This window comes from Lutra lutra, chromosome 1, assembly GCF_902655055.1.
Source record: "Lutra lutra chromosome 1, mLutLut1.2, whole genome shotgun sequence".
Taxonomy (NCBI): Eukaryota; Metazoa; Chordata; class Mammalia; order Carnivora; family Mustelidae; genus Lutra; species Lutra lutra.
The window spans coordinates 68,416,774-68,444,504 of NC_062278.1; the positions used below are offsets into that span (position 1 = coordinate 68,416,774).

Genomic DNA, 27,731 nt, shown 5'->3' on the forward strand with positions numbered 1-27,731 from the left:
GACACCTGGGTGGCTCAGTTGGTTGGACGACTGCTTTCGGCTCAGGTCATGATCTCGGAGTCCCGGGATCGAGTCCCGCATCAGGCTCCCAGCTCCACGGGGAGTCTGCTTCTCCCTCTGACCTTCTCCTCGCTCATGCTCTCTCTCACTGCCTCTCTTTCAAATAAATAAATAAAATCTTTAAAAAAAAAAAACCTTTTGATATTATTTCTAATATTACATCCTTGAGAATGCTCACTAAATTTCTACCAAGATAGCTGTCTTTCAATAAAAACTTCCCAAAAAAATCATTGAAATTAAACTGAACTTTGTAAATGACAGGGAAATTTTTATTCTTTTATAAAGTAACAAAATTTCAACATATGTATACTAATGTCCATCATGCACTCCCTGTTCTCTAGTATTTACTCCCCCCACACACACATATCTTAAAACAGGAACAACAACTGAGGCCTACAAAGGATGACAGCAAGATGAAGAGAGATGTTAAGAATGAAGACTTGGGCAGAAATTTAAACAAATGAACAGACCTAAGTTTGGAACAGACCCTGATATGGGTTAAATATGAGATCACATATATTGTGAGCATCCCAATTCAGCAATGTCAAGAAATGCAATGCCATAGAAGAAATGCAATGCCATATTGCATGGAATCCACATACATATACACAAAGACAGGCAGTAAAAATACGGTTACTTCACAGTATCAGACTCCTTCGCAGACATTTTCGTGGGTAAAAGCCAGCATCTCCAAACATACATCCATGATAGGACCAAATATGTCTCTCTCTCCCTCAGTGAGAATTATGACAGAATTTAAGGTAAGTGTTTTGGTGATAAACTTCATCCTAATTACTTGAATTACTGACAATATGTCTTAAATTGCTATGGCTTGAATCCCCAGTTGGGGAAGCTTCAGCGGGAAGAGCATCTCGCAGCCTTGCACAACACATTCCCGGACCAGGTGGTATAGAAGGCATGAAAGGTGCTGCCGGAGGGGTGATGGGAGAGCTGACACGCGCTCGGATCGCACTTGATGAGAGAGGACAGAGGCTAGGAGAGCTGGAGGAGAAGACTGCAGGCATGATGACCAGTGCAGAAGCATTTTCCAAACATGCACATGAGGTAAATGGCTTAATATAGGCATCTCCATACAATAATAACTTGAAACACTGGGCCTTGCACAAGAAAGCCCAGAAATACCACTGTAAATAATCCTGTGTGAGAGCCAGAGTAATCTGGATCTTGTTATAAGTATTATGATTCCCCCAGTATTTGGGAGAAAAATGTTTTAAAATACTATATTAATATTTCTTTACCTTAGGAGATAATCTAAAAGAAAATTATTCATTGGTTCTGATACATTGGGTCTATATTATGCATCTGCTACTAAAAATGTGCTTAGGTATATTACATGATCCTCCCCGCTCAACCAAAAAAGGTGGGAGGGGTACTAGAAGCTGGAACCCACACACTCCTTTCTGCTTCAGTCATTAAAAATCAGCTGAGTCTTTACAGATTGATTATTTTTAAAAAAATCTTTTCATATGTACTTTATTTCAAAAAATAAAGGAAATTTTATAAATTTTGAAATTTAGATCTGCATGATTGGTTCAATATGAGCTTGCTTTGATTAGTACTTTTAAAGATTTTTAAAAACATTTTATTGACTATTTTTTCTTGCAGTTAATGCTGAAATATAAGGATAAGAAATGGTACCAATTCTAAACTTCTAAAGAAGCTGTGACTGCTTTGAGAAACCATTATTCAGGGAAACAAAATTTATTCCCAGCATCACTATTCAACTTGCTAGAAGCCAGTTTCTTCTACAAAATGTTCCATTACAGTCTATCTGAAATTATCATTAGGGAAATTTATTAGAGACACTGTACAACCCAAAGGCTGGAACCCTGGTTAAAATCCCAAGACACGGCTGAATTTGCCTTTTCCTAACGTGGAATGGAGCTATCATTTTGGCATGTTGTTTGCTAAGGATTTACATTTAGGAACTATGGGGAGTCCTTCTGATTTGAAAAAATCCTGTACAAACAAAAGCATTAATGCACTTAATGAAAAAAAAATCTTTGCATGATAAATTAACATCTTAAGAGGAAAGAAAAAAAAGCATGTGTGACAGAAGAATAAAAGATTATGACAAACTATTTTTATAAATTGGGCCACACCTGACAATTTAAAAAATCTGTATTAGAAGATATCAGTGTATTTCAAGTACATTTGCCATACCCAACAGAAAAAGAAAAGAAAACTAGAGTTTTCTTTTCATCTGTAACTTTCATTACACTAGCACATTATTGAATTCTTATGGGAAGTCTGATTGTTTGCCTCTCCATAATATTTTACATCATCACCATTATGAGTCATAATTGAGTATTGCCAGGATAGTAAGTCATTCCTAACAGCTATTTCCATTTGTCACCTTCAGAACAAGTGGCTATTTTTTAGTCATAAACCATGCAGGGTTGGGTCACCTCAGCCTGGCTTGTGCTCTGCAGGGGAGTTGATGATTAAGTTTGGGGAAACTAGACTACAGAAACAGTGCAGTTATCTTTGAGAACTGATTTCACACACTCTGATTTCAGTTTCTAGAGGGATAGATTTTTAATGCTCCATTTGTATCTTTGTCTGCCAATCACACAGTATATTACTGTTCCAGCCCAGGAGTGTCTTCAATCCAAAGGTGCTCTTGCAGCCTGACACTCACAGACTAAACTGGTCATTCTCTTTAGTATGATTCAGTAAAACCTCAGTAAATGTTTTGGGAAAGGGATTCTGATTTATTACATTTCTGATTAACAAGGGCTTTCATTAGTAAATACTTTTTAGTTCAATACTTATTGAAAATCTTTGTAAAATGTGGTATTTTTGCTATCTTGGCCTTAGTCACCATTATGGGCAACAGAAATACAGAGAGAGTTTAATGATACAAAATGAATAATTTTGTCACTCATTGGGCTAAATGATATAAGCCACAAATTATGTCAATAGATACCAAACACCTATTCCTTGTTAAAAACACTTTTAAAAGTGAAGTAAGGAATACCCTTAATATGATAAAAGTTACCTGTCATAACAGTGAACTCTAGAGACAAAAGTAAATAAAGACACCTGCTATTATTATTTAACATGATTCTAGAAACTAAAAGTCATAGAAAATGAATATATGCAGGTTCTACGACCCATCCTGTAATATGTTGTTCCTTCAAAGAGAATTAAAAAAAAAAAAATGTGTGTGACTTAATGAATTTTGATTATTCCAGGTTTTACTAGATATATTTTTGTGTTTCCTAAGAATTCACCGTTTTTTCTGAAGTCCAGGTTATTTTAGTATCCTAAAGTAGTATTTAGGTTTTTTTTTTTTAGATTTTTTTAATTCTTAGTGTATTTTTTTTGAAGTGGCACTTCCTTTAAATGTTCTCAGTAATTTTGAGAAGAGCAAAGATGATAAAGTCAGAAAATATATATCAGGAAAGCATTTCTCAGAGTCCTTGAATTCTCCTAATTTCTCAAAAAAAGCTTCTCCATGAATCGCACCACTCCTGAGAACAGCTTTAGAGTAACCAAACCTGATTTGAAAATACAAACATCGCATATAAAATTATGCAGTAAAAATATTAAAGAAAACTGGGATCAAAATTTAGAACACAATGGTACCCAAATTATAGTACACTATTTATACCTCAGTTTTAAGAACCCAGTTTTCTGATTTTCTGTACAAATACTTTATCATTTCTATAATTCAAAGAAAAGCTTAAAACATTTAGAGAAAAATATTTTTTAAGAACAATTAAATTCAGTCCATAGTGGCATCAACTTCGATGACTATATCTGAAGCCCTCTATAAGATTTGATTTAATTTGTTCTATATTTTGTTAATAGTTCACTATTAATAGAAAATTCTTTGTTATTGGCGACTGCCCTTTACACTGCAGAATGTTCAGCAACATCATTGGCCTCTATCTTCTAGATGCCAGCAGCAAGCCCAGAAGAAAACCAAAAATATCTCCAACCATTGCCAAAATTGCTCCCAGTTGAGAGCCACTCTTCTACATTATTTAAGGACAGATTAAATGTGAATATATATGTCCTGCATAAAATTAAATTATCACAAGTGCACAGTACCTTAAGAAGATAAATTATTATACCCAAAATTACACATGTGGTTCATATGCAATAAAATCCTATTTTGGAGAAAGCTTATGCAAATCAGTGGAAAATAACAATTACAGAATATTTTAAAGCATACAGAGAAAAACACCAAAAAAACATAGCATTTCACAGAAGCACTTAAAACTCTGGCTCTAATGAATAGATCAAATGCTTAGAATTAGCATATCAAGTGGAAGTAAACAGGTGCTTCTGAAATGCTTGAAAAGAATAAATTCTTTTAAGTAGTTTAAATATGTCTTTCAGTGTTGTTTTTAAAGACCCTTTCTTAATGTAAGGTAACTTCATCTCCTGAACTCCTGATAGTGGAATACAAATTAATGAGGTTTTACTGTATCAGAATTATTTTTATAATTCAAAGAGATAGCAATAACAAGAATCTGATGTGGATGTGATTTTTCTCTTTAAACATTTCTATTCTGTTGCACTGACCTTAGCATGCTTGTGCATGCGCATACACCAACACAACCACCACCACCATCTTATCATCATCATCTTTGGAAAATGAGTACTGTTGATCCATGTAATTCTTTACATCTCTCCTCTATAAGTGTCTTGCCTCTATCTTGGAACAAAAGAAAAATACTCCTAGTAACTTGGATAATGATAGAGAAAATGAACCTTTGTTATCAAAATTACATTATATCTACTATGGTGGCATCAGAAGATAAGGCTTGTAAACCACAGTCTCCAAGCTGACTCTATCTCCCTATGACTCCCTCAGGAGATAAGCCCTTCTTATATGTTCCAGAAGAAAATGGGTCTTTGCACTCTATTCACCAAAATGAAGCTAGAAGTATTTGTTTTCCTGATTCTAATAATGTGAGCAATAATCCCTACAATGAAATCATCCATTAACCTTGGTGTTTGGAGGGAAGGATGATTATGATTTATTTTAATTCCCTACAAAAGTAGTACTACTGACTTTGCTTCCTATACTTGAGACTCAGACTTAGTGCCCTAATCACCATCGGGGTCATCATCTAACTTTGGAAAAACGGTGATAGAACTGAGAGAGATGTTGTCTGATAATTTCATCATAAAGACAATTTTTCAAATCTTTTATATAGCCTTGGAGTGATTCTCAAGTTAATAAATCAGAATCCAGATTTCTATTCCTCAAAGATCTTAAGGAATTATAAAAGGAAAAAGTTTGCTGTTGGAGTCCCTTTTTATGTGACCTCTGTGTCCAATTTTAAATATACCATCTATCTATTATCTGCATCAAGGGATCTCCAGGGCTTAGAGAAAGAAAAAGAGAGAGAGAGAGATTATGCCTAAGGTTGGCTGAAGAAGATGAAGATGAGCTCTTTTAAATACTTGGTTATAAAATGTTTGGCAGAGGGGAAAAATGAAAAAGGTTTAGAAAAGTAAGCTAAAAATCCTCTCCTTGGTTTAGGATCATTGGGACAACCCAGGAGAATATCTGTGATTACAGTCTGGCTCTACAGAAAGACATTATAACTTTCTTTGAGAGGGCAATGCCGAAAGGACTCAGACATTTCTATCAGGCTTTGCTCTTTGCATCAGGAGAAAAGTAGTAGCCTTCACAGTTTCCTTACCTTTGTCTTCTGTAACACCAACCCCATTACTGACTACATACTATTTCAAATACACTCTGTTCCAGGTGCCAGAGATACTTGTCAACAAGTTATGTTTTCTGGATGGCACCATTTCAGGGAGTATGGTTGTTGTGTAGCAAGTTTAGTGTACATATTTGCCTATAACATAGCTCTAAAGGGATACAATGCAGAAGATAATGTCTGACTTTGGAAAGTAAGAGGAAGTGCCAATTTGGTGCAAGAAGATTGGGATGGGGAGGGACACGGGAACCAGAGTTAAGTGGAAGAGGTTTTGATGAGAAACCAGAGGCACAGATGGCTGCTTTGATTTATATATTTATGTAGGGAACTGATTCTCAACCTTGTCTGTACATGCAAATCACCTAAGGAGTTTTTAAAATCCCAATTATATCAAAATCTCTTGGAGTGGGAACCAAACATTGTTATTTTTGAAAGCCCCCAACATGGTTCCAGTGTCAACCAACACTGATAAACACAGCTTTATGGCTGATTAAGGAAGACACATTTGTCTACCTTGGCTGGTATCCAAACCCCACTTCTGAGGAGTTGCGGAAGTCAAGATGCAAGAGATACAGTATTGTCTGGATGGAGAACTATTGTGTTGTAACCCAAAATAAATGTTCTGTGCAAATTTCTGACCAGGCAGTGCCCCACTGACTTATAATAATTCTGTCTTTGTGGTTTTCTCCCATGTGACTTCGCCATTATTCCAATTCAAACATCTAGGTTTTGATTGTCTTATACATGTGACATCACAAGACACCAGAAGAAATATAAGAAACTCAACAGCATGTAAAGCTAAATGGAAAACTAATCCTTAATAGTTGGATAGTGGAAATTAAAATAATCATTTATTAAATCAGGCCCAAATTTATTATTCATTCTTCATTTGGAGGAAACATGGGTACTAGGTACCTGTTCTGCCATAGCATATTTTATTGGACTTGATCTTAGCAAGAAGGAAGAATAGCAGTTCCTTTTTGATTGTTGTCTTAGCTCCCAGGGACACTTGGATTTTTTTTCTTAGTTATTGGATATGTGTTTAAAGGAGGAAGAGTGTCTGTAACTCATTATCTGGCCTCCAGCACCCTGAGAGACTGTTTTCACCTTCAAAAAAGGAGAGTCTGCCTATCCAAGGCAATAATCCTCAATGAGAAAATGTGAGAGTTTTCTCTTCTCTTACTGCTCCCCTCTGGTATTGGCCTGTGCTTCTCAACTGCAAAGCCAGAAAATAAACTAGGTGGTGGTCATGGACAAGTATACACAGAATCAAAATCTCTAATAACCTGTAATTTTTAGTACTTAATTATGTGATGTTTTATTCTAGGAAATAAGAAACAGATAACATCATTGATGTATCTTTCTTTCATCTTCAGAATTTTTGCATCTTTTCAGAAAATGACAAATTACTATTTTTCTGTTGCACTCAGCAATTGTGACTATACTTAAAATTCTTGTAGTCTGTAGAGATATCAATAAAATTGTATATGTTTGTACATAGATGCTCTTATGTTATGATGTCATGCACCACTAAACATTTTACCAAGATTAAATATGGGCAGAGGGAAGATTTTCATCTGCAACACTATGAACCATGGTTTTGAAAGTATACTTGTTTTTAAAAGGCAGAGAGGTGGGTGGGGGAATGATGTACAACACATTTGTCTGAAGTAAAAAAAACAGAAAGAAAAGATGAAACACAAGTTCTCTAGAATCACAGATTTTGCTAGAGTATATTCTCCAGATTTCAAACTGGGGAGTTGTGTAACTTTTTTATGGATGTTTTTACAGACAATATTTGAGCATGTTGATTGATTAGACCTTTGGTGAATTAGGCCTTTGGTGAATTACAAGTAAAACTAAGTTTGGTGAGGGTACAGAGTAAAAATCGGAGACTGAGTAAGATATACTTACAAACCCAATATTCATACCTTACTTCTTGACTCCTTTAAAGCTCAGGCTTTAATCCCATCCAGGCAAAAAACATAAACCATTATGAGCTTATATCACTTCCTAGTGGTTATAATGAACACTCGTTAACCCCACAACCTCCAAAAGTCCCCCAGAAAGACATTGCTCACCTGGCTTTCATCTGCACAGTTAATTCCTCTTCAGACACTTTCTTTGTATTTACCTATACTGCGGCCTTAGCCAGTTACGCTTATTCTACCAAATGCTAATTATCTCAAGAAGATTTTCCCATCACCACAACTTCCCTCCTAGTTTTGGTTCCATATAAAATAAACAAACAAAAAAACAACCAACCAATCTGAGGCTAAGAAATGTTTCTCAATCAAAAGTGCAAATGTAAAAACAGACCCTTTAAAAGCCAAATGTTCAGTCTTCTCTTCAGAATTTTCTCAAAAGTATCCTTACTTTCTTCAAACAACAATCACTCAGGCTTCACATACCTAATTCAGTATTTAAAATACTGATATGACTTCCTTCCTTCCTTCTCCTCACCCCTTCTTTCCTCCTTTCCTATTTTTCCATTCATTCAGCCCAAAAGTCAATCAACCTAAGCAAGTTGTGGGTGGCAGCCCCGTGCAAAGAGTGCATAGTAGCAGGGTGAGTGTGACTGCCCAGAGGACAGAGCTGGAGTGAGGCAGCTGACCTACAGTCAGTGCTCAGGCAGTCAATGATGATGGCCTGCGAGAAAGAGGCACCGGAGCAGCGCAGAAGGTAACCTAGCAGGTTAGCAGATTAGGGACTGAACAATTAATTAAGTGACTATCTTGAGGATACAGGATCCAGGTTTCTCACTGATGGAGAAGTACAAATAAAAAGGAATGTGAGAATAAATCCTCTATTATTGGATTAGAATTGGAACTATCGGTGTAAGTTTTATGTGAATACATAGATACACACATATCCATGACGTGCGTGTTGTTCACAAAGACATATTCTATTTCTGAATGCTAAGAGGACTGGGAACACAACCCCAAAACCAAAAAATGCTTGGATTTTGATTGTCAAGAAATAGCTGGTTTCAAGGCTGGACTATATATTTTTATTCCAGAAAATAAAATATTCAAAGAATGGTGGGAATGTGTCCAAAGGACACAGAAACTAGCTTGAAAGGGCCCACACAGGTCAAATCAAGGATAATTTGATTATCAAAAGTAATAATAGTAATTGAATAAAATAGCTAACCATGGGGAGCCTGGGTGGTTCAGGTGGTTGAGTAACTGCCTTCAGCTCAGGTCATGATCCCAGAGTCTCAGGATCAAGTCCCGCATTGGGCTCCCAGCTCCAAGGGGAGTCTCCTTCTCCCTCTGACCTTCTCCCCTCTCATGCTCTCTCTCACTAACTCTCAAATAAATTAATAAATCTTCAAAAAAAAAAAAAGCTAACCATGAGTCTACACTGATGTTAATTAATTAATTAGGAGAAGGGAAAGCTCATCCTTACAATAGAATGTCCACCAATCAAGTGGATAGAATTTTTAAATTACTCTGTCAGTCACTGTAGAAATTAGGGGCAATAAACTAATGAATGCTAAAACTCCTGGGTTAAAATGGAATGAAAGAACAAGATACTTACATAGTCCCAAAGTATCTTCACAAAAACTACTTGTTAATCAAAAAAAAAAAATTTTAAACTACAGAAACCTGGTAGACACATTTTTTTTAAGATTTTATTTATTGATTTGACAGAGAGAGACCACAAGTAGGCAAAGAAGCAGTCAGAGAGAGAGGGGGAAGAAGGCTCCCCACCAAACAGAGAGCCCAATGTAGGGCTCAATCCCAGGACCCTGAGATCATGAACTGAGCTGAAGGCAGAGGATTAACCCACTGAGCCATCCAGGCACCCTGGTAGACACTATTTTAAACAAGTGATCTAAGTTACCACCACCAGTAAGGGAACAAATCAACATTATGTGTCATCTGACAGCATGCAATAAGAAGACATCACCTCTGTAATAATTCTGCCGAAAATACACAACCCAGGTCTACCCATGAGGAAATATTGGACAATATCCAATTGACAGACATTCTATAAAATGACTGCCCTGTATTTAAAATTATCAAAGTCATGAAAGTCAAGGAAAGATGGATTTAAGATTTAGGAGACCAGAGAGTCATGACAACTGCCTATAACATGTGATCTTGGACTGGACCTTTTTACTCTAAAAGCATAATTGCAGCAATTCACAAAATTCACTTGTGGGATTCTTGGTACTATTCTTGAAACTTTTACTTACATTTGAAATTACTTCAAAATAAAATTATAAAAATAAAATGCTTTCAATTTTGTCGAATTACTTGCATTTCAATGACATTGTCATCTACCTTTCATAGTAAATGGACAACTGCTTTGTGGGTTTAGAGTAGTTTTTTAAGACAGTTTGGGAAGCCAACCATTTTTTTAAATTTTTCTTTTAAAAATGTGCTTTAGGAGGGGGGGGTGGGGTTATGGATATTGGGGAGGGTATGTGCTATGGTGAGTGCTGTGAAGTGTGTAAACCTGGCAATTCGCAGACCTGTACCCCTGGGGATAAAAATATATGTTTATAAAAAAAATTTTTTTAAATAAATTAAAACATCAGGGAATGAAAGACAATAAAAAAAATGTGCTTTAATTACTCAAATAATACATGAATATATATATTTATAATCACACCAAATAATAAAGACAAAATAAAGTGAAAGTTTCCCTCAGTTACCTCCTACCCTTTTCTATTCAGTTACTAGTTTTTTTTCTTCCAAATATTCTTCTATGCTGCAACTTGCTTACTCATGTACCTCTTATGTCTTAGATAACTTTCTACCATCAATATTTATAAATATCACTTAGCCTTTTTAACATATTATTCTATGGTATCCATAAAGCATAATTTCTTACCATTCCTCTACTAGTAAACATTTAGATATTTTCCAGTCCCTGGATATTACAAATAAGACTGCAATAAATATTGTTGCACATGTATTTTGCATATCTGCAAGCAGTTCTCTAGGGAATATATTATGGAATTAAGTCAAAGTTCATACTCAATCAAACCTGGCAAATAGATGTTGCTAATTCTTCACCAGTATACAAAAATTACTGTTTCCCTACATCTTCACCTAATCGCAATATTAATCTAATTTTTTCATAATCTAAAAGGTTGTTTCACAATCTAAAATGGGATCTTATTGGCTTTTTTAAATTTCCCTGATTAGTGAAATTGAATACCTTTTAATGTTTAATCAAACACACTTATTCTGTCTTCTATGACCTGTTTATAATTTCTAACTACATCCTCTGAATAGTTATGTTGTGGCCATCCTACAGAAGACTAGATATCCCACCCAACATTTGGTTTGGATGTTGAAACTGATCCACCACACACACCCTAAGAGTGTATGAAAAATCAAGGTTTCTGAGAAGATCCATAGCTCCCAAACTGGCCAAAAATAGCTTCAGAGAATAAGGAAAAAAGACAGGCTGGCAAATTTTGTGTGCAGGATTTACAGGAAGGAGTTTGCACAATAAAGAAGGGAGCATCCAGTCCTGCTTCTCAGCTTACCCAGATATGGGGCAGAGGGGAAGATACGGTGAGACCTAAAACGTGTCAGCAAACGGTAAAAAATGGAGTCAGACTCTTTATTATAGGTCACTTTTCTATTATTTGTTTTTATTCCAGCCCTGGAAATTAATGTAGCCTATTTGTTTTCTATAACTGATTTTTCCTTGAGTCTTCCTAAAGGCCATTCAGATAATTTCTCCCTTTCCTTTTAGCAAGATAGGCTTCCTGGTTTGGAGGAAGGCTCATTGTGACCTCATGGCAAGGGAAGGGGTGGTGGTTCTTGTGCTTCCCTGTGAGTCCTCCATCATTCATGCTATAATAGTGGCTGGTCTGGTCTACACACTTGAGCACCTTTCACTGATTTGTACTGAAGTACAATTAGTGAATGTGTGGCTTCTCTCCTGTTTGGAGGAGGGCCCTATGGTCTTCACTTGTTAATTCAGCCTCATCGAAGCTATGGATACCTTTCGGGTTCTCATGCCCTGGCCCTGGATTAGACTGCTCTGTCTTAGATGTCTGCCATTCTTTTTTCATACTGCGGATTTTCTTTTAACGTAATCAAGTTTTATATTCTTTTAGTTTTATGCCTTTTAACTTTGTTTAGAGGTCTTTAGGTCTGTAAAATAATAACTCATAACCTCTTAGTTTTATTAATTTCATAGTTTTATTTTTATACTTACACTTTTTAATCCATCTGGAGTTTTAAAATAGAGATCTAAGTTGATATTTTAAGAAATGGATAACATATCAGTATACCCCTTTTTTTGAATGATATCCTTTTATCACTAATTTCAAATGACATCTTAATTTTCCATATACATAAATGTCTGTTTTCTAAATTCTTTAGTCTGCCCTAGTAATTATTTGTCTATTACTGTGTCCATATCAAACTATTAAATTACCTTATCTTTATAATCTGTCTTAATATCTGATAGATATATTTGATCCTTTTCAAGTTTGATAGATATTGATTTTATTTCTCAAAGTTTTAGAATATCACCTATTTTTTTAAAAAGTCCTCTTGAGGGGCACCTGGGTGGCTCAGTGGGTTAAAGCCTCTGCCTTTGGCTCAGGTCATGATCCCAACGTCCTGGGATCGAGCCCCACATCAGGCTCTTTGCTCAGCAGGAAGCCTGCTTCCTCCTCTCTCTCTGCCTGCATCTCTGCCTACTTGTGATCTCTGTCTGTCAAATAAATAAATAAAAATCTTAAAATAAAATAAAATAGAATAAAAAGTCCTCTTGAGACTTTCAATGAAATTATAGTAAATTTATAGGTTAATAAATAATGATGTTTTTTGCTGCTATCACTTCCTCTAGGACATCTTCATCCCTTTTGTCACTAAATTTTTTACATTAAACATCCAGAGTATCTTGAGTACCATCAATATCAATATTTCTAGTGAGCTATTTCTTCTATAACTCTGTTTGATTTGAATTTCACTTCTAGTATTGTCATTTTTCATTTCTCTTACATCTTGATTAGACAATTTGAATTTCCTCTTTTGATTACCCATTTTTGTAAAACATCACATGAATTTAATACTGGGAAACCAAGAGTCAGCGCTGCTACATGTTTTACTGTTTGCGCCTAAAATCAATGACAGTTGTGTAGCAACAAATCATGGACAAACTTTGAAAGAAGTGATGTATCTTGTAACTCATGATGCATGTGTTAGAGTCCTATTAGTGCTACAACAAATTACTACAAACTTACCAGCTTAAAGCAACACAAATTGAAGAATGGCATCACTAAGTTGGTGACATGATCATTCCCAGCTTCATATCCCCTCACAAGAACAACTAACAACCATACACAGATAAGACACCAATGGGAAAAATCCTAGAACACAGGGTTAGACTGAAGCATCCCCCTGGACCAAGGAGACTGAGATAGACCACATTAGAAGGGTAAAAGGAGTGGCTACACTGACTACACTGCCTCTCTCCCATATCAGCATAGCATGACACTAAGAAATCTCCCCAAGCTTATGGTTTCTCCAATGGGATCAGAATCCAGGGTGAACATCCTGTTCCCCTAACATGATGAATCCCTTCTTGGGAGTCCTACTCCAGTCTTGCCCCAAGGGGATCTTGGGGGAAACTGTAGGGCTTGACCGCTGGAAATCAGACTGACAGAGAAGGAGGGAGAGACTTGCAATAACCAGTACTTGGATCTTGGCAGACCAAGGTCTCACTTAGAGCATCCAAGGAGAAGTCACAAACAATATCTATGTTTATCTGCAGAGCCAAGACAGTGGTATAGTCTGACCAGGGAACTTGGCAGGGTGCAGGTTTGCTTGATTTGGACCTCAAATAAAGAGTCTTTCCAGCCCTGGATCCTGGTCTGCCCCCATCTCCCACATGGCCCCTTCTGCTGGACAGGGATGCTGAGTCATAGCCCTACCCACTGTTCAATGTAGCTCCTAGCTCTGCCTATCCAGAAAGCCTGACCAGAAGATCTGAAAGTTACATAGCCCAGCAATGCTCAAGTGTAGAAACCAGCAGGCAGATCTGCTCATCCATACAGCAAAGCCAGTGGTCATAGTGTGACAGAAATTTGGGGCACAGGTCAGCAACAAAGAGCCTTGTCAGCCTTGGAGCCAATTACCCCACTCTACCCCTTAAGGGGAGCTGATTCATAATCCCACTCACTGATGAATGTGATTCCCAGCCCTGTACTACCAGAAAACCTGACAAGAACACCTGGGAGGCTAGTTGGAGGCAGCTCTGATGCTCTATTCAGGTAGAGAAGCTAATTCATAGCCTCATTCACTGTTGAGTATAGCTCCTAGCCTCTCCTGATCATAAAGTTGGAACAGATCATCTGGGATGCTGCTTTGGAGCTGGCTCTCCAGCCCTGCCTGGGAAGGGGAACTAAATATAGCCTTGCCCACTGATGAGCATAGCTCCCTGCTCTTCCAGACTGGGAAGCTTGGCCGTATCAGCTGGTAATCTCTGGAACCCAATCCATGGCTCTGATTACAATTACACTTAAGTGAAGAAACTGACCAGCAGCTCTCCATGCTCAGAACCAAGATAGTGTCCCCATCTGTCCAGGGAGCTTAGCATGTAGGTCTGTCTAATATGATTCCCAAACAAGATAATTAACAGTCTTGGGGCATGTATGAGGTCCTGTCTGGACAGGGAAATTAATTCCTATCCTAGCTACTGCTGTTACACTCTTCACCATCACCCCACCACTCCCTACTGGAGGACCTAACAAAGTACATGGAAAGCTACAGAGACCATCCTACAGCCTTACTTAAAGTGGCACTTGAAACCACAGATTGTGTTTTTCTCCATCTGCATAGCAAAACCTTTCTGGCCAGGAAATTCAGTGTGCAGCCAGCCTGATTTGGGTCCCCAAACATTGAGCAGTGAAGGCCTTGGGGCCCATTCTGGTGCCCTGAGAGGACAGTGAAGCTAATTCATAACCACAAGTGCTGCTGAATACAATTATCTACTCCCAATCATCTAGAAAGTCTGATCAGAGAACCTGGTCAACCACAGAATCTATTATATAATATCTTTACGGCAGGAAACCAAACCATCAGTCCTATCCAACTGTTCTTGGTGAGCAGGATCTCTTTGCCCTTTGACCTCAAAAGATGGACAATGGCCTTGACCAAATACAGACTATGATAATAAGCCCTACTAGCCCAAGGACATTACCAGCTGAAAACATCCAGAACACCAAATCAAGTGAACTGGTGAAGAACTATCTCTACCAAAGTGAACCCATAAAGTTTAAAAAATAAAACAGCTTACTCATATGCACAGAAACCAGCAAATAGAATCAAGGATCATAAAAATCAGGCAAATATGACACCACCAAAGGAAACTAGGGAAGCTCTAATAATCATAAAGAAATGGAGATCAAAGAATTCAGAATGGGTGCACATGGGTGGTTCAGTCAGTTAAGTGTCCAATTCTTGATCTCATCTCAGGTCTTAATCTCAGGGTCATGAGTTCAAGCCCTGCATTGGGCTCCACACTTAGTGTGGAGCCTATTTTAAAAAAATAAATAAATAAAAGAATTCAGAATAATCCTCTTACAGAAGTTTAATGAACTACCAGAAAACATAGACAACTGAACAAGACTAAGAAAACAATGTATGAACAAAACAAGGAAGTTCAACAAAGAAATATAAACTATCAAAAAAAAAAAAAAACCCAGAAATTCTAGAGCTGAAAAATACAATGATTGGAATGAATAATTCAATAGAGAGCTTCAGCAGCATGCTCAACCACACAACAGAGAGAAACTTGACCTGAAGGACAGGATATTTAAGTTGCCACTCAGAGAAGAAACAAGAAAAAAAGAATGAAGAAAGCCTATGAGAATTATAGAATATAATTATAAAATCCACATGTCCACATTATAAGAAAACTAGAAGAAAAGAAAGGGAGAGAAAATATATTTAAATATATTTAAAGCAATAATGGCTGAAAACTTCCCAAATCTTGGAAGAGAAGTAGATATTCAGATCCATGAGACCCAATCAACCCCAAATAACCTGAGCCTCAATAGCGCTCCAGTGAGATACATTATTATTAAATGGTCAAAAATCCAAGACAAAAATTTTGAAAGCACCAAGAGAAGAAACAAATTATACACAAGGAAACCCCCATAAGGCTATGGGTGGCTTTCTCAACAGAAACCTTCCAAACCAGAAGAGAATGGGATGATCTATCCAAAATATTGAAATAAAAAAACTGTCAAACAGGAATTCTATACCCAGCAAATTTGTCCTTTAAAAAATGAAGAGGGACACCTGGGTGACTGGATCAATTAAGTGTCTAACTTCAGCTCAGGTCATGATTTCAGGATCCTGGGATCAAGCCGTCCATTGGGTTCCCCACTCAATGGGGAGCCTGCTTGTCCCTCTGTCCCTCAGCCCACTCATGCAGCTCTCTAATAAATACATAAATAAAATCTTTTTAAACAACTAAGTAGAGATAAAGATTTTCCTGAACCGACAAAACTGAGGAAATTCATAGCCAACAGACCTACCTTATAAGAAATGCTAAAAAAAAAGTTCTTTGAGCAGAATTAAAAGATATTAACATCATAAAAAGAAAAGAAAGTAGAAAACTCAATAATAATGGTAAATACGTAGTCAAAGTTAGGTTCCATAATATGGTAATAGAGGAGCATAATTAACTTAACTCTAGTTTAAAAGTTAAAAAAATAAATGTAGTAAAAATAACCAAAAGTACAGTAATCTATTATTGGGTGCACAGTATAAAAATATGTAAAGTATAACATCAATAACCTAAAATGTGAGGGAAAGGAGATGTAAAAGTATGAAGTTTAGGAATGCTATAGCAGTTAAGTTGTTATCAGTTTAAAATATGATGTTAAAGTTTTGAGATATTTTATGTAAGCCATGATAACCATAAGAGGGAAACCTACAGTAATTACACAAAAGAACATGATAAAGAAATCAAAGCATACTGATACTGAGAGATATCAAAATTTTTAAAAAGTAGCAGGATAGGGCGCCTGGGTGGCTCAGAGGGTTAAGCCATTGCCTTCGGCTCAGGTCATGATCTCAGGGTCCTGGGATCAAGCCCCACATTGGGATCTCTGCTCAGTGGCGAGCCTGCTTCCCCCCCTCTCACTTTGCCTGCCTCTCTGCCTACTTGTGATCTCTCTCTGTCAAATAAATAAATAAAATCTTTGGAAAAAAAAAAGTAGCAGGATAAGAAAGAACAATGGATCTATAAAACAGAAAGCAATTACGAAAATGGCAATACTAAGTCCTTACTAATATTAATTACCGAATAACAGTAAGTTCTTTCCTAATAATAATTACTTACCTAATCAATGTAAATTGATTAAATCTTCAAATGAAAAGTCATAGAACGCTGAAAAGATAAAAACAAGTTCAAATGATATACTGCCTATAAGACACTTACTTTAACCTCAAAGACACATATAGACTAAAGGATAAAAAGGACATAATAAAGGGATGAAAAGGACATTTCAAACAAATACTAATAACAACAAAAAAGTAGAGGTAGGTATATTACATCAGACAAAATAGGCCTTAAAGTAAAACTGATAAAAAGAGATGAAGGTTATTATACAATAATAAAGGGGTCAATCCACTGAGGATGTAACAATTGTAAATATGCACCCAACAATGGAGCATCTACATACATATAATGCAAAAACTAATGGAATTGAAAGGAGTAATAAACAACAATACAGTAATACTTGGGGACTTTAATACTCTACAGACCAAGTAAACCTAATAGACATATACAGAATATTCTATCCAACAATACCAGAATACACATTCTTCTGAAGTACAAATGGAACACTTTCTAGAATAGACCATAGGGTAGGTAACAAACAAGTCTTAGCAAATTGAAGACTGAAATTATACCACATATCTTCTGTGATCACAATGTGGTCACAATGGTGTGAAACTGGAAATTGGTAACAGTAAAAACCTGGAAAAACCACAAATACATAGAAAGTAAATAATACTCTCATAAACAACAAATGGCTCAAGCAAGAGACTAAAGGGAAAATAAAAGTTATTTGAGACAAAAATGGAAACAAAATATACTAAAACTTATGGGATGCAGTGAAAGTAGTTCTAAGAGGGAAGTTCATGACAACAAACATCTATATTAAGAAACAAGAAAGATCTCAAATAATTATCCTAACTCTATGGCTCAAGGAACTAGGAAAAGAAGAAAAAACTAAGTTCAAAGTTAGAAAGGAAGGAAATAAGATTAGAGTAGAAATAAATGAAATAGAGAACAAAAAAATAAAAGACTAACAAAACTATGAATTCATTCTTTAAATGATAAAATTGAAAAATCTTTAGTTAGACTAACCAAGTAAAAAAGAGATAGGACCTGCATCAACAAAATTATAAACAAAAGAGGAGACATCATAACTGATATCAAATAAATACAGATTTATAAGAGGCTACTAAGAACAATTATACTCCAATAGACTGGACAACCCAGAAGAAATGGAAACATTATTAGAAACATACAACCTACCAAAACTGTATCAGAGAGAAATTGAAAAATTGAATAGAGCACTTACTAGTAAGGTGATTGAATTACTAATCAAAAACGTCCCAACAAACAAAACCAGAAGGCTTTACTGGGGAACGTCACCAAACATTTAAAGAATTAATGCCAATCCTCAAACTCTTCCAAAAAATCAAAGGAGAGGGAACACTCCCAAACTCATTTTACAAGGCCAACATTACCATGACATTAAAGCCAGAAAAGACACTACAAGGAAAGAGAACTACAAGCCAAGGTCCTGATGAATACAGATGCAAAAATTCTCAATAGGATACTAGCAAAATGAGTTCAACAGCACATTAAAAGAATCATTTACCATGATCAAGAGGAATTCATCTTTGGGATGCAAGAATGGTTTGACATACACAAAGTAATACTGTGATTCACCACATTAATAGAATGAAAGAAAAAAATCAATATTCATCTCAGTGATGCAGAGAAAACATTTGATAAAATTAAACATCAGTTCACAAATTAGGTATGGAAGGAAGTACCTCAACATAATAAAAGCCTTTATGAAAACAAGCCCACAGCTAACATCATACTCAAAGGAGACAGGTGGAAAGCTTTTCTTCTAAGACTACGAAGAAGGCAAGAATGCCCAGTCCCACCACTCCTACTAATCAACAAAGTACTGGAAGTCTTAGCAGGACAATCAGGCAAGAAAAAGAAATTAAAATACCCAAATTAGAGAGGAAGAAGTAAAATTTTCTCCATTTATAGATAACATGATTTTATATGTAGAAAATTCTAAAGATCACCAAAAAAAAAAACCTTAAAATTACTCAATGAATAAAGTTGTATCATACAAAATTAACATACAAAAATCAGTAGTGTTTCTATATGCTAAAAGAGAATTATCTGAAAAACAAAACACTCCCATTTACAATAGCATCAAAAGCAATAAAATATTTAGGAATAAATTTAACCAAGGCAGTGAAAGATGTTTACCTTGAAAACTACAGTTGATGAAAGGAATCAAAGATGACACAAATAAATGGAAAGGCATCCTGTGTTCATGGACTGGAAGAATTAGTAATGTTGAAATGTTTATACTACCCCAAACTATCTATAGATTCAATGCAATCCCTAAGATTCCAATGGCATTTTTTACAGAAGGAAACAAAACAATCCTAAAATTGTTTTTATAATTTTTTACAATTTACAATTTTTATAACACAATCCTGAGAAAAAAAAGAACAAAGCAGGAGGCATCACACTGCCTGATTTCCAAACTATATCATAAATCTATAGTAATCAAAACAGTACGGTATTCATGTAAAAACAGACACACAAACCAATGGAACACAATTGATAACCCAGAAATAAACCGATATGTGTAATTCAACTAACATTAGACAAGGGAGTCAAGAAAACTTAATGGAGGAAGAACAGTCTCTTTAATAAATGGTGTTGGGAAAATTGGATACTCACATGTAAAAGAACAAAACTAAACCTCTATCTTAAACCATTCCCAAAAATTAATTTGAAATAAAAGACTTAAATTTAAGACCTGAAATCATGAAACTCCTTGAAAAAAAAAAATAAGAAAAAAAACTCCTGACGTAGGTCCTAGCAATGAATTTTTGATAAGACACCTAAAGTGACAAGATAAAAAACAAGTGGGATGATATGAAAATAAAAAGCTTCTGCACATCAAAAGAAACAATCAATAAAATGAAAATATAACCAGTAGAATGAAAAAAATCTTGCAAATCTGTTGAGTAAATATCTAATAAATATTAAAACTCATACAACTCATTAGCAAAAAAAAAAAAAAAGACAAAAACCTCCTAATTAATCAAATAAAAAATGGGTCAACATCTGCATAGACATTTTTCCAAAGAAGATTCACAAATGGTCAACAGGTAAAGAAAATGTGCACAACGTCAGTAATCATCAAGGAAATGCAAATCAAAACCTTACACCCATTAGAATGGCTATCATAAAAAAGACAAAAAATTAGAGCTGGCTAAAATGTGGAGAAAGGAGAACCCTTGTGCGCTGTTAGTGGGAAAGCAAACTGGTGCAGCCACGGTGGAAAACAGTATGAAGGTTTCTGAAAAAATTAAGAATAGGACTAACATATGATCTAGTAATTCCACTCCTGGGTATTTACCTGAAGGACATGGGAACACTTGTCAAAGAGGTATCTGTGGGGGGGGGGGGGGGGGGGAGTCAAGATGGCAGAGAAGTAATAGGCTGAAACTACATCAGGTAGCAGGAGATCAGCTAGATAGCTTATCTAAACATTGCAAACACCTACAAATCCAATGGGAGATCAAAGAGAAGAAGAACAGCAATTCTAGAAACAGAAAATCAACCACTTTCTGAAAGGTAGGACTGGCGGAGAAGTGAATCCAAAGCGACGGGAAGATAGACCGCGGGGGGAAGGGCCTGCTCCCAGCAAGTGGCAGAGCAACGGAGCATAAAATCAGGACTTTTAAAAGTCTGTTCCACTGAGGGACATTGCTCCAGAGGCTAAACCGGGGTGAAGCCCACGCGGGGTCAGCATGGCCCCAGGTCCCACAGGGTCACAGAAGGATCAGGGGTGTCTGAGTATCGTGAGCTTGCAGGTATTAGAAACCGGCTACAGAGACAGAGCCAAGGAGTGAGCTCTCAGCTCAGGGTTATCTTGAACCGGTCACAGGCTGGGTGAGCTCGGACCATGGCTGGAGGGCAGGGAGACGGGAGTAATCGGGCACTATTCTCTGAGGGCACACTGAGGAGTGGGGCCCCGAGCTCTTGGCTCCTGTGGGCTGGAGACTGGGAGGCCGCCATCTTCATTCCCGTCCTCCGGAACTCTACGGAAAGCGCTCAGGGAACAAAAGCTCCCGAAAGCAAACGCGAGCGGATTACTCAGCCCGGCCCCTGGTAAGGGTGGTGCAAATCTGCCTGGGGCAAAGACACTTGAGAATCACTACAGAAGATCAACAAGAAATCCAGCCACGATCAAGTTCACCTACCAAGGAGTGCAGGTTCAATACCAAGGACAGCAGCGGAATTCCAGAGGAGGGGAAAGCAAAGCACAGAACTCATGGCTTTCTCCCCATGTTTCCTTAGTCTTGCAGTTAATTTAATTTTTTTCAATTTTTTTTCTTCTTCTGCTAAACTTTTTTTTTAACTTTTACCCTTTTCTTTTTTAACGTTTTTAACTAGTTTATCTAATATATATATTTTTCTTTTTTATATTTTTTCTTTATTTTCTTTTTTTAATTGTTTCTTTTTTTTTCTGAACCACTTTTTATCCCCTTTCTCCCCCCCACGATTTGGGGTCTCTTTTGATTTGGTTAAAGTGTGTTTTCCTGGGGTCTTTGCCGCCCTTTTAGTATTTTACTTGCTCCTTCTTATACTCTTATCTGGACAAAATGACAAGGCAGAAAAATTCACCACAAAAAAAAGAACAAGAGGCAGTACCGAGGGCTAGGGACATAATCAATACAGACATTGGTAATATGTCAGATCTAGAGTTCAGAATGACAATTCTCAAGGTTCTAGCTGGGCTCAAACAAGGCATGGAAGATATTAGAGAAACCCTCTCGGGAGATATAAAAGCCCTCTCTGGAGAAATAAAAGAACTAAAATCTAACCGAGATGAAATCAAAAAAGCTATTAATGAGGTGCAATAAAAAATGGAGGCTCTCACTGCTAGGATAAATGAGGCAGAAGAAAGAATTAGCGATACAGAAGACCAAATGACAGAGAATAAAGAAGCTGAGCAAAAGAGGGACAAACAGCTACTGGACCACGAGGGGAGAATTCGAGAGATAAGTGACACCATGAGACGAAACAACATTAGAATAATTGGGATTCCAGAAGAAGAAGAAAGAGAGAGGGGAGCAGAAGGTATATTGGAGAGAATTATTGGAGAGAATTTCCCTAATATGGCAAAGGGAACAAGCATCAAAATCCAGGAGGTGCAGAGAACCCCCCTCAAAATTAACAAGAATAGGTCCACACCCCGTCACCTAATAGTAAAATTTACAAGTCTTAGTGACAAAGAGAAAATCCTGAAAGCAGCCCGGGAAAAGATGTCTGTAACATACAATGGTAAAAATATTAGATTGGTAACAGACTTATCCACAGAGACCTGGCAGGCCAGAAAGAGCTGGCATGTTATATTCAGATCACTAAACGAGAAAAATATGCAGCCAAGAATACTATATCCAGCTAGGCTATCATTGAAAATAGGAGAGATAAAAATCTTCCAGAACAAACAAAAACTGAAAGAATTTGCAAATACCAAACCAGCTCTACAGGAAATATTGAAAGGGGTCCTCTAAGCAATGAGAAACCCTAAAAGTAGTAGATCAGAAAGGAACAGAGACAATATACAAGAACAGTCACCTTACAGGCAATACAATGGCACTAATTCATATCTCTCAATACTTACCCCGAATGTTAATGGGCTAAATGCCCCAATCAAAAGACACAGGGTATCAGATGGATAAAAAACAAAACCTATCTATATGTTGCCTACAAGAAACTAATTTTAGACCTGAAGACACCTCCAGATTTAAAGTGAGGGGGTGGTAAACAATTTACCATGCTAATGGACACCAGAAGAAAGCAGGAGTGGCAATCCTTATATCAGATCAATTAGATTTTAAGCCAAAGACTATAATAAGAGATGAGGAAGGACACTATAACATACTCAAAGGGTCTGTCCAACAAGAAGATCTAACAATTTTAAATATCTATGCCCCTAACGTGGGAGCAGCCAACTATATAAACCAATTAATAACAAAATCAAAGAAACACATCAACAATAATACAATAATAGTAGGGGACCTTAACACTCACCTCACTAAAATGGACAGATCATCCAAGCAAAAGATCAACAAGGAAATAAAGGCCTTAAATGACATGCTGGACCAGATGGACATCACAGATATATTCAGAACGTTTCATCCCAAAGCAACATAATACACATTCTTCTCTAGTGCACATGGAACATTCTCCAGAATAGATCACATCCTGGGTCCTAAATCAGGTCTCAACTGGTATCAAAAGATTGGGATCATTCCCTGCATAATTTCAGACCACAATGCTCTGAAGCTAGAACTCAATCACAAGAGAAAAGTTGGAAAGAACCCAAATGCATGGAGACTAAACAGCATCCTTCTAAAGAATGAATGAGTCAACCAGGAAATTAAAGAAGAATTGAAAAAATTCATGGAAACAAATGATAATGAAAACACAACAGTTCAAAATCTGTGGGACACAGCAAAGGCAGTCCTGAGAGGAAAATATATAGCGGCACAAGCCTTTCTCAAGAAACAAGAAAGGTCTCAAGTACAAAACCTAACCCCACACCTAAAGGAGCTGGAGAAAGAACAAGAAAGAAGCCCTAAACCCAGCAGGAGAAGAGAAATCATAAAGATCAGAGCAGGAATCAATGAAATAGAAACCAAAAAAAACAATAGAACAAATCAACAAAATTAGGATCTGGTTCTTTGAAAGAATTAATAAGATTGATAAACCCCTGGCCAGACTTATCAAAAAGAAAAGAGAAAGGACCCAAATAAATAAAATCATGAATGAAAGAGGAGAGATCACAACAGCAAAGAAATACAGACAATTATAAGAACATACTATGAGCAACTCTACACCAACAAATTTGACAATCTGGAAGAAATGGACGCATTCCTAAGACATATAAACTACTACAATTGAACCAGAAAGAAATAGAAAACCTGAACAGACCCATAACCAGTAAGGAGATTGAAACAGTCATCAAAAATCTCCAAACAAACAAAAGCCCAGGGCCAGACAGCTTCCCAGGGGAATTCTATCAAACATTTAAAGAAGAACTAATTCCTATTCTCCTGAAACTGTTCCAAAAAATAGAAATGGAAGGAAAATTTCCAAACTCATTTTACGAGGCCAGCATCACCTTGATCCCAAAACCAGACAAGGATCCCATCAAAAAAGAGAACTACAGACCAATATCCTTGATGAACACAGATGCGAAAATTCTCACTGAAATACTAGCCAATAGGATTCAACAGTACATTAAATGGATTATTCACCACGACCAAGTGAGATTTATTCCAGGGCTGCAAGGTTGGTTCAACATCTGCAAATCAATCAATGTGATACAACACATTAATAAAAGAAAGAACAAGAACCATATGATACTCTCCATAGATGCTGAAAAAGCATTTGACAAAGTACAGCATCCTGTCCTGATCAAAACTCTGCAAACTGTAGGGATAGAGGGCACATACCTCAATATTATCAAAGCCATCTATGAAAAACCCACCACAAATATCATTCTCAGTGGAGAAAAACTGAAAGCTTTTCCGCTAAGGTCAGGAACACGGCAGGGATGTCCGTTATCACCACTGCTATTCAACATAGTACTAGAAGTCCTATCCTCAGCAATCAGACAACAAAAGGAAATTAAAGGCATCCAAATTGGCAAAGAAGAAGTCAAACTATCACTTTTCACAGATGATATGATACTATATGTGGAAAACCCAAAAGACTCCACTCCAAAACTGCTAGAACTTGTACAGGAACTCAGTAAAGTGTCAGGATATAAAATCAGTGCACAGAAATCAGTTGCATTTCTCTACACCAACAACAAGATAGAAGAAAGAGAAATTAAGGAGTCCATCCCATTTACAATTGCACCCAAAACTATAAGAATAAACCTAACCAAAGAGGCTAAGAATCTATACTCAGAAAACTATAAAGTACTCATGAAAGAAATTGAGGAAGACACAAAGAACTGGAAAAATGTTCCATGCTCATGGATTGGAAGAACAAATATTGTGAAAATGTCTATGCTACCTAAAGCAATCTACACATTTAATGGAATTCCTATCAAAATACCATCCATTTTTTTTCAAAGACATGGAACAAATAATCCTAAAATTTTTATGGAACCAAAAAAGACCCCAAATAGCCAGAGGAATGTTGAAAAAGAAAGTCAAAGTTGGTGACATCACAATTCCAGACTTCAAGCTCTATTACAAAGCTGCCATCATCAAGACAGCATGGTACTGGCACAGAAACAGACACATAGATCAATGGAACAGAATAGAGAGCCCAGAAATAGACCCTCAACTCTATGGTCAACTAATCTTCGACAAAGCAGGAAAGAATGTCCAATGGAAAAAAGACAGCCTCTTCAATAAATGGTGTTGGGAAAATTGGACAGCCACATGCAGAAAAATGAAATTGGACTATTTCCTTACACTGCATACGAAAATAGACTCAAAATAGATGAAGGACCTCAATGTGAGAAAGGAATCCATCAAAATCCTTGAGGAGAACACAGGCAGCAACCTCTTCAACCTCAGCCACAGCAACGTCTTCCTAGGAACATCGCCAACGGCAAGGGAAGCAAGGGAAAAAATGAACTATTGGGATTTCATCAAGATCAAAAAGCTTTTGCACAGCAAAGGAAACAGTTAACAAAACCAAACAAAAGACAACTGACAGAATGGGAGAAGATATTTGCAAATGACATATCAGATAAAGGGCTAGTGTCCAAAATCTATAAAGAACTTATCAAACTCAACACCCAAAGAACAAATAATCCAATCAAGAAATGGGCAGAAGACATGAACAGACATTTCTGCAAAGAAGACATCCAGATGTTCAACAGACATATATGTAGAATCTTTAAAAAAACAAACTCATAGAAAAAGAGATCAGATATGCGGTTACCAGAGGTCGAGGGTAGGGGAAGGGGAGAGTTAGGAAAGATGATCTGAAGGTACAGACCTCAAGTTACAAGAGAAATAAGCACTGGGGATGTGATGTACAATATGATGACTAGAGCTAACACTGCTGGATTGTATATTTGAAGGTTGCCAAGAGAGTAAATTCCAAATGTTCTCATCACGAGGAAAAAAACTATTCTTTTTTTTTTTTTTTTGGTAGCCAAATGAGGTGATGGATGTTAACTTATTTTGATAATCATTTCACAATATATATGTCAAGTCATTATGCTATATACCTTAAACTTATACAGTGCTGTGTGTTGATTATGCCTCAATAAAACTGAAAAGAAAACAACACTGATTATTATCTTACAGTTTTGGAGGTCAGAAGTCCAATATAAACTTATTAGGCTGAAGACAAGGCATTGGCAGGGCTGTGTCACTTCTGGAGGTTGTAGGGGGAGAATCCACGTCTATTCCATTGCCTTTTCCAGCTTCCAGAGACTGCCTGCATTCCTTGGCTGACGGCCCCTTCCTCCATCTTTAAAGTCAGCAGTGCAACTTCTTTGAATTTCAGTCTAACATCTTTACCATCCTCCTCTGATTCTGACCATCTGCCTTCCCCTTATGAGGACCAATGTGTTTATATTGGAACCACCTAGATAATTTCCCCATCTCAAGATCTCTACCTTAATCACTCAGCAATGTCCCTTTTAACATGTAATATAACATGGTTGCAGGTCTGGGGGATTAGGATGGGGATGGGGGGAATTATTCTGCTTACCACAGTGCTCATCTTTTATTTATATCATGATTTGTGGACTGAAGAGCTACCAATGAAGTGTGAACTTGCTGCAGTTACTCAGGTAATATACCATGAGAACTGAAATTTCAATTCTGTGATTAGGGGCACTAGTCTTATTTAAGTAAACCATGGTAACTGGAATTTACATGTAACTTAATCATGCATAGCAAGGGCTGCCTGTTTTAAGTCCAGCTGATAAATGAAAAGGATGAGAAGATGCATGGGACTACACACATCCACCCCCAGAAGATCAGGTGGAAATGACCTATATGTCTGCACTCATGTTTAGAGAAAAAAAGAGCCTTCTCTTGTGCTGGATCTCAAGGCCACCTGAATACTGACAGCACTACAGCTTTTCTCTCTGAAAAACATGGTACAGGTAAATATGGAAAAAACTCAAGAAATAATGATATAACTTCTCTCTTATCTTTGCCATCTTCTGCCTACTCCCTCTCACCCCCCAAAAACCATGTCTGAGTATTTTGTACACTAATATGCAACTGCTAATAGTGTATTACACTTTGTTTATAAAGTGATTGTCTTTTTAAAAATTTCTGGCTAATAAACATAAAAGAACTTTTCTGATAACTGATTATGAATATAAGAAACATTTCCTATGTGCACAGACATTGTTGAACCAACTCAACAATGCAAACCCTAGAATAAATAACTAGGAACTTAGCTTTTGGACACTCTTAGATGAAACACAATTTAAAAAACCAAAATACTGATATAAATTTCTCATAAATTCATTTTATTTCAACAGCAAGAAAGTCAGTAGTACACCTTTGGTTGGAATTATAAAATATCATTTCTTTAGTATGGGTATCCTCACCATGCCACAAACATAGAAAGGGGCACTAAGAGATGGATATGGGGGTGACTTCCTTCTCTGGCATTATTATATTAAAC

The 27,731-nt window shown here is 36.7% G+C and overlaps 1 protein-coding gene and 1 pseudogene across 5 annotated transcripts in view; one reads left to right on the top strand and one right to left on the bottom strand.

Moving 5' to 3' along the window:
• The window catches only part of STXBP5L (syntaxin binding protein 5L), a 411,169-nt gene extending 402,248 nt beyond the window's left edge, over positions 1 to 8,921 (top strand). For all 5 annotated transcript variants that reach the window (XM_047726199.1, XM_047726189.1, XM_047726217.1 and 2 more), the window contains 2 exons: positions 905 to 1,125; positions 1,687 to 8,921. In XM_047726199.1, coding sequence (XP_047582155.1) covers positions 905 to 1,125; positions 1,687 to 1,728 — 263 coding nt within the window. In that variant the 3' untranslated portion in view covers positions 1,729 to 8,921. The remainder of the gene's footprint in view (positions 1 to 904; positions 1,126 to 1,686) is intronic.
• A 7,626-nt stretch (positions 8,922 to 16,547) lies between these two features.
• Positions 16,548 to 27,731, bottom strand: part of LOC125097362 (DNA polymerase theta-like) — a 139,990-nt pseudogene continuing 128,806 nt past the window's right edge.